Source organism: Colias eurytheme, chromosome 4, assembly GCF_061535395.1.
Source record: "Colias eurytheme isolate Ceu_HAF_F1 chromosome 4, ilColEury1 Martin Lab GWU primary, whole genome shotgun sequence".
In the NCBI taxonomy this organism is placed as follows: domain Eukaryota; kingdom Metazoa; phylum Arthropoda; class Insecta; order Lepidoptera; family Pieridae; genus Colias; species Colias eurytheme.
Window position 1 is genome coordinate 11608655 of NC_142983.1, and position 13065 is coordinate 11621719.

Below are 13065 nucleotides of genomic sequence, written 5' to 3' on the forward strand. Positions count from 1 at the left end.
GCGTAAAATTTATTACTAAAATATCGCGCGATTTTTTTCGCGAAGAAGGTCAATATAATATCTAGATTATAGTGTAGGTATCGACGTCTGTGGTGTTCAGACCACACTCCCTAGAGTGATACCGTGACACCTGAACAAACATCGTTACATCAAGGACATCACGCTATTTATGGCCATTACCAATTGTTTATACATGGAAATTAATCCAGTCAACGCGCTACCAGTGTGTGAGGTATAAATATTAAATATACCTCTATACATGGCCTCTATAAATATACTTTTCAAATGAAGGAGATGTAAAGAAACCATTGATGGAAATGGTAAGAAATAATGAAGACGTGTTAAAATCAGAGATGACAATATTTTATATGCAGTACATATACTATATGTAATTACGTATAGTTTGGTTAACCTATAATCAAAAGTGGGATCATTAAGTAATTCATTATTAAAAACTATTACTCATAGAAATTTATTTGTCGCCATCATACCTACAATATTTTGATTTATGTTAATGACAAAATACTTTTCGTCCTATTGGTACGAAAACACGATCATTTGAAGTAAATGGAATAAATAAAGATGTATTTGGGGACAATCCATTATGCTTACACAAAAGTGCGGGCGCTCCACGCGCCAATAAATGCTATACTTTATGACAATTATTGATGACTGAATATATTTGGTCTAGCTCAGAGCCGGTACCATGCTGGAACATAGCGCCATTGTTGGCCAGGGCTGTCGCAAAAGAGTTGTGGCCTTTGCTGATAGGCGACATTGCTTGTTTCTTTACTAAAATTTCAAGATTCAAACCGATGATATAATAGTATTGTAAACTTAGAGGGTAGGTATAGGAATTTGGGTCGAATTTTGATTCCTTACAAATAATTTCCTTGAATAGGTAGATTTAAACAGATGTATAGAGGTCTGTTCTTGTTCTTATTTGAAAAAGACACGTGGTCTCCTCTGAAAATCAGTGCAGCAATACATTTTTAATAATGGTTGCTGCTTTGCTGACGGGGAGTCCTTTTTGCCTCCATTACTATCTTTTTTTTTCTGTTTTGTGTATTAATTGCTAAGGGTTACATGGTGGCAAATAAAACGCTTTCTATTTCTATTTCTAAAAAGTATGATTTGTTGCAAAGATATAAAGCAGTTTGTTACGTTGCATCAGCTACTGAACTGATTTGGCTGAGATTTCTAGATATCAAAGTAGTATGATTGCATGATTCAACCATCCTGAGTAAAAAAGAGACAACTGATTTAAAATATGGCTGATTAGCCATATTTCGATGTGCCATTCTTGGAGAGCTAATAACATATCTACACATATCATTGCCTAAAGATAGGAAGGCTTAGATGATAGCGTTATGTTATATGGCCACTAAAGCTTGTTTATTTTCAACACACACCCTTGTTAAATAGCTTTATAGAGTATAAAAACCCGACGAGCGGTGGTCCGGCCAGCCCTATCGGCACAAGACGTCAAATATTGTCATTAGTTTTTACGACACCCACGGCATGATCCTTTGTGCGGTTTATAAGCTTCTAAAAACGTTTGATAAATTGACTAAACATTTGCCCGCCGCCATTTATTTTTTCTCACATGCTAGTGAAAAATTTCCTTTTATTGCTCGAACACGAATTTACTGTAAATACACTTTCAAGTTAGTATTGCATTATAAACTCCATATAACTTTGCTGTCTGTACATTTTCCTTTCGCTATTTTAAAAACCGACTAGCGTATATTATATGTTTGATAACGGTTTGATATGTCTTACCTTCTTCAAAGATGAAACAAATTTTCGTAGTAAAAATATCAGAGGGAAATTTTCTTTACGAGAACAAAATAAAATTACTGCTAAAATTATAATCCTGAAAGTGTGTAATGTTACTCGATACTTGCTTCATGACTGTTACCTTCAGAATATTTTTATCAGTTAAGTACATAAGTCGTAAGTATGTTATTTTTCGTTTTCACGGCACAACAGCTGAAACAGCCTACCTATGATTAACAATCCCACTTTTTAATGCATTATATGTGTGTACTGTGTGGTATAATGTTTATGTGTACCTACATCATCTCAAACGGTCCTCATAAGTGCAGCACTGAACGTGATACCAGTAGGTATCACGGTATCAGTAATGATTTAAAATTTAATTAAACCCGTTTAGTATACATGCCACATAGTGTGCGAGTGTAAATGAGTAGATTGATCACTCTAGATCCTTCCATGTCAATTAGTCTGCTAATCATTTGCAATGATGAGAACCGCTCGATAATTATTTTATTGCCTATAAATATACGAGATATAATTATATGTAGAGTATACAATACGCCAGATAACAATTCTATTTTTATTGTTATTTATAATAATAATATCTTCATACTTATTTAATTTTACAGCGATGTTTATTATGAACGTGATATGTGTCTGTTTTTTAATTTATTTAATCATCAGACGATTTTGTTGACTTTTAAATGTATTTGCAAGGGTAAAATTGTCCTAAGCTATGCAATATGCGCTAAAGACACTTATCGCAAATAGAAATAGGTTCTACCTGCAGGTTTTTAATTTAAAAAAATACTAGAAGAATCTATTTCATATTAACAGGTAAGAAGATTAGTATACATATTTCTACCAAATTACCAATACATTCAGAAGTCTGGTTCATGGTTGATTAGTAATATCTGAAATTTCATAACCGATAACCGGTAATTCTTTCTCAGATGATATCTCTCATTAGCTCTGGTAAAAAATAACACTGCTCTTGTAATAAGAAAATATATTTTTTTAAGATAACGTGTTTATTTTATTTATATTCATATTAAGAAGTAATAAAACAATTAACGATATAAACAAATACAATTTCTAGCACATATAAAATTAACGATTAAATCACCTATGTTGAACACATTCTAGATACCTATAGTTAGTATAGCATGTTGGATCGTTGGCGTAATATTGCAATAATCAGTAGCTGCATTACGTGTTAACCTTGAAACCAGTATGAATTATTATCAATGGAAAATTTCACAAACAATTGCATATATAAGTAATTATTATGTCAGCTCTGGTCACGTCGGGTTGGCACTTGGCAGACTGCGCGGCGGCTAATCTGTTTTATCATTATTTTTGTTTATTTGTGTTTTTAAAACAATGTTTATGTGGCTAATGTAAGTATAAGCAATATCGATGAATAGTTTTTTTAATTACGTTTGTATAACAACAGGATCTAAGGTACTGATAATTTGATCTAATATGACCACATATAGCACAACAGAATAAAGAACTAGGGAAACTTAAGATAAATCGACTGTCCATATTGATGCAGCAATGCTGGGATAAAAAGATTAGAGAAAAAGAACATATCAAATAAAAATTACCTACAATAAATCAGTTCTGTATCTTTCGAGAAATCTAAAGCCATTTAAATAAGCGATCGCAACAGGCTCGATATCATACTATACTTGATTGAACCAAGAACATGTTTTATTGATCGAAATAATAGTTGTAACTTGTAACGATGATAAATCGCAAATACAGTTATTCCGAACAAAGTATTTCCCAAACCCGTTCCAAGTCGGTGGACAAAGTATAAAATATAACTTGCAATTGAAGAATTTTCATTGAATCACTTATCTTAACTGAATGCCGACTTCTAGATGACTTCTAGGTAGTTTTTCTTTGCGTCTCCATTTAAAGTGGAGTAAATTGAATGAACGTCTGTTTCTACAAGTCTATCTACATTGAAACACAGCCATTGAGCTACCAATGTCACTGATTATTGGCTACCTACGTACCTAGCAATAAGTAGCAGTTTCAAACTTATAATTACATCGCTATTTTTACCCGGCTTCCCCGGGGCGTGCCCTTTAAAGCTTTATTGGGTGGCTATGAAAGTCTTTATGAAGAATATTATGAGACAGCAATTAATAACTTGGGTAAAATTATATTACAAAGACAAAGGAATATAATAAAAGTTGCTGAGGTAGGTATAGGTAATATAATATGTGTGGAAAACTAATCAAATTAGATGATGATTTTATATTTTATTTATTAATTATAAACATGATGACATGTTTGTGTATGAAATACACTTGAATTTGCTTGGATAAATCAATAATTTTAAACATTTTTGTTACATACTGTGGATAATTTGAAACTGTCATTTAAAAACTCAAATATTATAGCACAAGCAAAAATACAGTATTACTTTGTATATGTACCTAGTAATGCACCTAAAAAGTAACGCCTCCTACTTTGATCCACGTATTGTTTTATGTTTATGCCTCTTTGTTAGCAATATTTTAGGAATTCAAATCAAAATAATCAATAATGTGAAAAAAAACCCATGAAGATCAATTTTGTGTGTATGTATGATAGTTTCACTACATGTACATAACTGCAAATTTTCATGTATATTGTATATTACATTAGAACGTGACCTACAACTTGACTTTCTGGACTTTCTCGATAAACGTTATCGCGAATTGCGTGACGTGTCGAAGATTTATATTTTATTGCAAAATGTGAAAATATGCTACATATTTTATTGTATTATTTGTTTTGAAGCGATTGCAGATTCCATTTTTTTATACTAATGGCGTAGACTGTAGTGTAGACTATCCGTGATAAAACTCACAGAAACATACACAAAAAAATATTGATAGAGGGTGTTAATTGTTTTAGTAAGAGATAATAAACGAGATAGGTACCTACCTAGATGAAGATGAAAAAGCAATAAAAAGTACATTCAAGTTTCACTACAAAACTTTTAATGCCTTCCATGATAGGTAACCTAACCAGTCGAGCACAGTCGAGTATTGTTATTGGAAAGATCTGGAAAGATGATAATAAAAATTTGTACGTTTCGCCGTTTTAGAAGTTGCATATTTATTTCGAAGTAGGTAACTACAATATATTAACATAGGTATGTGAGTATATATTCTAAATTTCAGACCAATGTGAGATGTCTTTTCAGAAATACACCATTTGATAAGGAATAGGTACCTACCATAAAAGAGGCTCGCCTTTGTTTGGTTCCAATACATGGGTATTATTAATTCGCTAGATAACACGTCACGCCATTGATAATATAATAAATAAAAGGCATTTGTTTACAACAAAACTTATCACTTTTGTGTTTTTAAAACATTTCAATATTGCACGTTCTGCATATCTGATAAGATTAATAAGTAATAACATTGGAAAAATTTGATAAATATACGCGAAAGATAGATAATGAAGTGTAGCTTTCTGTTATATTATTACAATAATCTATAGTATCTATAAAAATGAATAGCAAAATGTGTTAGTAAGCGCATAACTCGAGAACGGCTGAACCGATTCCGTTAATTATTTTTATAATATTCCTTGAATTACGAGGATGGTTCGCATGAAGTAAAAGTAAACATGTAAGTACCACGGGCGAAGCCGGGGCGGACCGCTAGTAGGTAATAAAAACGAAATGCTCCTGCGTAAACATCAATGCAACCACTAATAGGTATTGCAGATAAAGCCATTAAAACAGAATTTTAAAAGATAATACCTAGTAGGTACCTACCTAATTAATTAAAAACAATTAGTTATGAATAGCATGTAGATTGTAGGTATAAAGTTTAGGTACCTACCTAGGTAGGTAACTATCTACTGATTTTTTTGATACTTGATAAGGCATCTTATTTTTTGTCTTTTTCGGAATCCTTTCGTTCAATAGGATCTAAAATATTTCATAAAAATATTTAGTACCCATTTATACGGTCTACATAAAAAAAAACTCCGTACATACCTACCTATAAGAAGGGTATCAAAAGGTTTTTTTTGTCTAACAGGAGTAATCAGAAATCCCTCTTAAGTGTACAAAAAAATCAATTATAATTAATAATTATTATCAATTCAGGTATTTTCCAAAAATTTTACAGGCGGTGTAGGTATCTATGTAGACAGTATAATATATACATATTGTCAATCCAAACCCTACTAAGGGTCATCTTTCATAAAGAAATACCAATTTTTATTTCATCGCACGTTAGGTAGTATGTACCTCTATTCCTGTATTCCAATCGGCGAGAATTTTAATTTATTACCATTTTATTAGCTGCATTATATTATGCTTATTAAAAATTACGAAACTTACACGAGTGTTTTAAAACGTAATATGAGTAAGTAATCACACGTAAGTAGGTATGTGCCGACTGGCGAGTGAAGTTCAAGGACACCCCTCAAGGTCACCTGCCGAATAAGACGGTCCCCAAAATTTTACACCGCGAACACACAATAACCGGTAATAATATAAATAAACAATACACGCGATCATAAATACTTGCAACTATTTAACGAGCCGACAAAACGAGTATGCTAATAAGAATCCAATAATATTATTCCTTAAATTATGCAGCACGTAAATAATTATAATTCGAACACTGTCTTCTTTGCAGCGTTCGTATTTGCAAAGCTAATCGAGTTATTTGCCTACAACTATATTCCGAACATCTCAACAATCGTTTGCACGGCTGGTTCTATACGAGTAGTGATTTGTATCTAGTGAGGTCAGCGTAAATCGTGCCGGCCGGCAAGCTGTGCGTGCGTATTATTACGATGCCAATTGCCATTACGTTGGAAAGGCCGGGCTGGCGAGCTGCGGCCAGCAGAGTGTGCCGTGGGGACTCACCGGTGTCGGCGCGCTCCGCCTCGTCGTCCGACTCGGTGCCGGAGTCTCGCTCCTCCACCTGGAAATAAAAACATCTCCTCAAGCAACCGATCAATTCGCATGCATATCACACACATCGCCACCGGAACGCCGCTTCTCGACTCATTTTCACCGGCACGCATTCAGAATTTAGACGAAATATTTACTCTAGCGTTTAGGCAGACTAATATAGTATCAAATAAAACAGTATTTGGGCCGAATAAACGCGAATCGTGCGGTGTAGAAGCCGGCAACCGTTCCGCTCCTTTGTTCTCGCGAGCGAGGCGGCCATTTTCTGGTGGCGGTGTGACCTTCACGACGCAAAGCCGGCTGGGCCGCGTCGACACCCACCTTCTCGGAAACGTTCTCCTCATTCAACGAATGCGTTCGTAGCTTATGAGTCAAGAATTTGAGCATTATTGAGCCTCAGCTCGACCTATCGTCCACCGCGACACTCACTTGCACTGCGCCCTACCGACGGGCACACTCCGCGTTTCAATATCGAATTTTCAGCTTAACTCGCCGGGACGTTCTCAAAACCGTTTCGAGCCTATGGACAACGTTCCAAAACCATTGTAATCCTCAATGACATATCCGCAAATCACTACCGCGAACGAGCAACCGACCACCTCCCTCGAACGCCGGACTACTACTAGTTTAGTTGGAGTAGCCTTGCGTACGACGCAGTCAGCTGAAGTGGGTACGGCTCATTAATACCGAAAGGGCCTAACGCCAAACTCTTCTGAATACTGTCCGCCCGGACGTCTCGGGCTAACCGATATCGCAAGGATAAGCGAAGGGATTTCGTTCAGCACCATATAAAATAAAAAATTAGCTCAAATATTGCGTAAATTGTATTCAAGTGGCACTAGAAATGGACTCGCCCGGCGACCCATTGATGACAAAGAACCGGAACACGCAGAGATCGGACGCGATTGGACAAAACATTACAGAATAGGATCGAAATTCAATGCAATATGTTGCGTCTTTGTCTAACGCTGGGACGTGGCAGGGGGAGGGGGCCCGGCGCGTCTCGAACAATCGCGCCGATGCGGGCTTCGGCTGCCAGAGCGAGACGCCCGTATTGATACAGGTTTCAGGTTATATAACAGCGACGGACGGCTTGATAATATATCGCTGATAAAAAGTTGCACGCGCTAGCTCTGTATGGACATTCCTAACATATTAATGTCTATGCGAGTTACTTTTTATGAATATTATGTTACTTGTAGGCATTATTATGAGACAGTTAATGAAATATAGTTCGAATGGGAGTTTTTATTTAATTTGTACATTCAATGGTAATGTACAGTGCGACACAAAAGAGATGAAAATAAATGAGGGCGCCACCGTCGCTCATATAGCAACACTGATACTGCGACGCAAGCGATCTTGATACTATAGAATAAAAATCCAAAAATCTATATATATAATCTAAAATAAATACCGCGATTTAAACCGTTATAATTGTTTCATTGTAGCAATAGTGTAAATTTAAGACAAAAATACATTAGTATTTTAATTGACCTACCTAGGTCAAATTTTACTTAAATGTATTTTGAATTAGTTATTTTATAAAAATCGGTCAAGTGCTTAGACTGCAGAGGCGCACATAGAATCAAACATACAAACAAACAAGCATACATGCAGCTCAAACACATTACCCTCTTTCTGGTAGGGTGGGGTGGGTAGAAAAAAACAAGGCGATTTGAAAACCAGATATTTTTATTTTTTTTGTAGATAAATTTTGTACATTAATATAATTCATCAAAATCTAAATATTCTACTCCTTCAAAGGACTGATCATCACTCTGTTTCGAAGTACTGGCAAGAGGGTACGGGGCATCTTCAGTATCTGTAAATATGATACAGTAAATATGATTTTTTTCTTATGGTTTGATTGATTAATAGATAGATAGCTGTATGAAAACAGTTATCACTATACTATGTAGTAAAATCTAAACTAGGAACTTTATTTGAGGCTGGTTGGATTGGATATAACTTCTTGACTCAAATTGTGCTGGTCGCACTATAAAAACTAGTTTTTGTTTACATACAAATAACCTCAAATTAAATTGCGAAAACGTAATAATCGCCATACATACATACATTAAACACTCGTCACTAATGGAATATTCTATTTTACGTAGTACTGAGCAAAAATAAATGGAATCTCACCGGTATATTCTGCTGTACGTTTGTAAACGTTTTCCAAATCAGTCAATAAATTTCCAGCTTGAAATTCGGACAAACACCGAATAAAAACTTTATACACCACATCACGGACACCGCTACGTTTAACCTTTTTCATGATGTCTCCTTTTTTATATAAATTTCTTGTTCTAAATAACAATTTTATCTCAATAATTCTCCACTTCACGAAAAAAACAACAAATTTTTATTCAACTTGACAGCTACATTGCCAATTCAGGGTTGCCAGGTAATGAAAAACGAATTAGTTCCAAAATAATTAATTTCATCTCTTTTATGTCGTACTATACCTATCTAAATGTATTAATTATTATTACCTTATAGCTCACCTGCACTGCTAACATGTTCATGAATTCATACATACCTTTGCTAGAACGTTTTTTTCAAGTCGCTATATATTTTTACTTTATTACAACCTAAATAGTAAATACCTATTACCATATAATATGATATTATGTATTTAAAATAAAATGTACAGTTTTGTCGTTTATAATAAATTACTGTATTTTTCGGGTTCCGTACCGACGGGTTTCGGTCTGTCTGCCTGTCTCCAGGCTGTATCTCATAAACCGTTATAGCTAAAAAGCTGAAATTTTCACAAATGATGCATTTCCATTGCCGCTATAACAACAAATACTAAAAAATAAAATATCAAGGGACAAACAATAAACGTTATTTTCTATAATAGATACGGAACCCTTCGTACACAAGTCAGACTCGCATAATTTTTAATAAGTACTTATGTGATATGTTTAAAACCATCTGCAATGTAGTTTTGATATCATGTTGTAAAGTCAGATTTATTATATTCTAGAAATTGATTCCAATTCTATTTGTTTCATGTAACATTACATCTTATCCACAATAACATAGCGGTTACCGTTCACGCTCGCCATAATGAATAGGCGGCCATGACTACCTGCGTGCGTGCTCTTGTTGCCGTCTCTCTCACACACTACGCAACGAACCGAGGCGCGGCAAATTTAAATGTGAAAACTTACGATTTCGTCTTATTAGATTTACTTAATTTAATTCAGTTTAAAGGGTTATTTATTATCGATTTATAGACAAAAGCAAATATTTATAAATTTTGTTAGTTATTTTAAAGCATTTCGTTTTGATTTTTTTTTAATTTTATCGGGTTATGAAGGGATGGGAAGAAATAAATGGATTTAACATTTTCGTGTATGTATTAATAACAAATTACAACAAATATTAGACACTGTACAAAGATATGACTTAAACATAATTATATACAGAAATAATCATTCAAGAGTACTAAAAAACTATGCAATTTATAAAAATTTAAAATTACTCACCAACTTACGACATTGTTTCTTAAATATTTTCCATTCTGTACATGCAATTTTATACATTTTAAATCGTATTAACTATATTGTACTTTTTGATGAAAGATATACCTAAATAATAAATTACGCCGTAGATAATATACTTACATGAAAAATAATACCGTTCTAATCAAAGTTAAAACAAGGTGTTTTTAATTTTTTAAAATGCGAAACAGTAGAAAAAAAATACATGAGGCACAGACCATCAAGATTTATAATCTTTATTTTTTCCGACAGTATTTTTATATTTAAAAATTGTAAGTAAATGTATTAACAAATTATATATTGCAGTTATATTATTAATCCTGTTTTAATTTATAATCAACGACAATCGTGAAACTCGTAAGTTATGTAAGTAATTATTATTTATTTCTACCATAGTTTCATACATTGTAAGTTTTTAAAATTCGAATCAAAATTAGTTGACATGATGAAAAAGAATTCTCTCAAAACAACAACAAATAAAAAAAACTATAATAATTAATAATTATAGTTTTTTTTTTAATAATTAGTTTTATCTAAAAGGAATAGAAATTGGAACATTCTTATTATTTTATTAGAAAAGAAGAGGAATTCTTCGTAGTTTTTTTTTTACTTTATTTAGCAACAATCAAACATATACGATTAAATATACTGAGAGTTTCGTACATTTACTTTAGTACAATATTTTTCTAAAAATATACGATAGTGTACTTCGATCCTTAAATATTAATATAACAGTAAAATAATGCAGTTTTCCTTAACCCTGAAAGATAAGGCACATCATAAGTATCTGATTAATTTAAGAAATATTTACAAACATGTTGTAAAAAAAATATTTTTCAAATTTTAATATGAGATTGTCTTATAAATAAATGATAAGAACCAATTAAAGTTATTTTAGTGGTCCCAAATATTGATAAGCGAAAAAATATTGTTTTTCGAAATCTACAAAAACATTTAAAATGCAAGTTTTGTGCGTCCATCTTAATATATTATTCAAGGCCATTTCAAGGCACCGATTGAGATAAAATTTAAATTAGAAAAATTGTTTGTCATCCCTTTTTTAGACTAAGTATTTATTTATTTTAGTCATTGAGATATTGGTACGGGAGCTATTTACGTTTTAAAAAAAGTCAGTTTAGTATAGTTGGGTTTTTGATATACTTACTGTTTCTCTTGCTATTTCGGTTAGAGTCCGGGCTGTCTGGCTGGCGGTAGTGGTTGCGTTTATTAGTGCGCACAGGAAAATATCCGTAATTTAAAATCATTTATTAACGCGAAATTTTTAATCTTTTGCCTTTAGATAGATCCATCAGACATAATTTTTTTATTGCAAGACGTTTTTTTCAGGTGCCATACGCAATTTTTTATTTCAAAATAATTAAAATGTCATCGAAATAAGTGAAATTACATCAACATGAGTCCGCTTAAAAGGTAAGTAATAACTTTATTACTTATATTATATTATCCTTTTTTAATATCTACTTATATTGAATAATTAGTAAACTAATATTTTTAATATGTAGATGGTTTCATATTTATTACACTTTTGGGTATTAATATGAATTTGATGATATTTGGTTTTTATCAAGTTTACATTAACGTCCTATTTGAGGTTCGTTGGGAAAAGGAGGCACCATGGTAGATTGTTGCTAAAAAATTGTTAATAGTAAAATGAATATTATACATAGTATATCCTTCACGGGGACTCATGTTGATGGAATTTCACTTATTTCGATGACATTTTAATGATTTTGAAATAAAAAATTGCATCTGGCACCTATTTAACAACGAAAAAAACGTCTTGCAATAAAAAAAATTATGTCTGATGGATCTATCTAAAGGCAAAAGATTAAAAATTACGCGTTAATAAATGACTTTAAATTACGGATATTTTCCTGTGCAGATAAGATGCGCACTAATAAACGCAACCACTGCGACCAGCCAGACAGCCCGGACTCTAACCGAAATAGGAAGAGAAACAGTATATCAAAGAACCAACTATACTAAAATTCTCTCTTGTCAACGTTGGTAGCTCCTATACGATATACATATGGAGACGACACCATGTTAGTGAACTTAGCAGATCATTTTTAGCAGATCAAAAAAAAATGTGAGTTCTTATCGCGTGCAGTTTAGTTCTACAGTTCCTGATACTTTTTAGAAATAGTTCTGGCGTTTTTACCTTAAAAAACGACATTTGAAAAAATGATCTGCCAACTTCCCGTAGCAGATCATTTTTAGCAGATCAAAAAAAAAATGTGAGTTCTTATCGCGTGCAGTTGAGTTCTACAGTTCCTGATACTTTTTAGAAATAGTTCTGGCGTTTTTACCTTAACAAACGACATTTGAAAAAACCCGACCTGGACCCGGCTTAACGTGATGCTAAGACGTAATGCTACGACGTGATGCTACGACGTGATGCTACGACGTGATGCTACGACGTGATGCTACGGCGTGATGCTACGCTGTGATGCTACGGCGTGATGCTACGGCGTAATGCTACGGCATGTGTGATGCTACGGCGTGATGCTACGGTGTGATGCTACGGTGTGATGCTACGGCGTGATGCTACGGCATGATGCTACGGCGTGATGCTACGGCATGAAGCTACGGCATGATGCTACGGCATGAAGCTACGGCATGATGCTACGGCATGATACTACGGCGTGATGCTACGGCGTGATGCTACGGCATGATGCTACGGCATGGTGCTACGGCGTGATGAAATATGACATAAATAAATTTTCTAGTGTTTCATTTTACGCGAGTATTTCTAAAAAGTATCAGGAACTGTAGAACTCAACTGCACGCGATAAGAACTCACAT

General features: G+C 33.7%; 1 protein-coding gene across 1 annotated transcript in view; it reads right to left on the reverse strand.

Moving 5' to 3' along the window:
- The window catches only part of Reph (Regulator of eph expression), a 67610-nt gene extending 59968 nt beyond the window's left edge, over window positions 1-7642 (reverse strand). Inside the window, exons 1-2 of the mRNA XM_090101473.1 lie at window positions 7046-7642; window positions 6677-6734 (exon numbers count right to left, since the gene is read on the reverse strand). Of these exons, the coding sequence (XP_089957599.1) occupies window positions 6677-6734; window positions 7046-7111 (124 nt within the window). The 5' untranslated portion in view covers window positions 7112-7642. The remainder of the gene's footprint in view (window positions 1-6676; window positions 6735-7045) is intronic.
- Between the last annotated feature and the right edge of the window lie 5423 nt (window positions 7643-13065).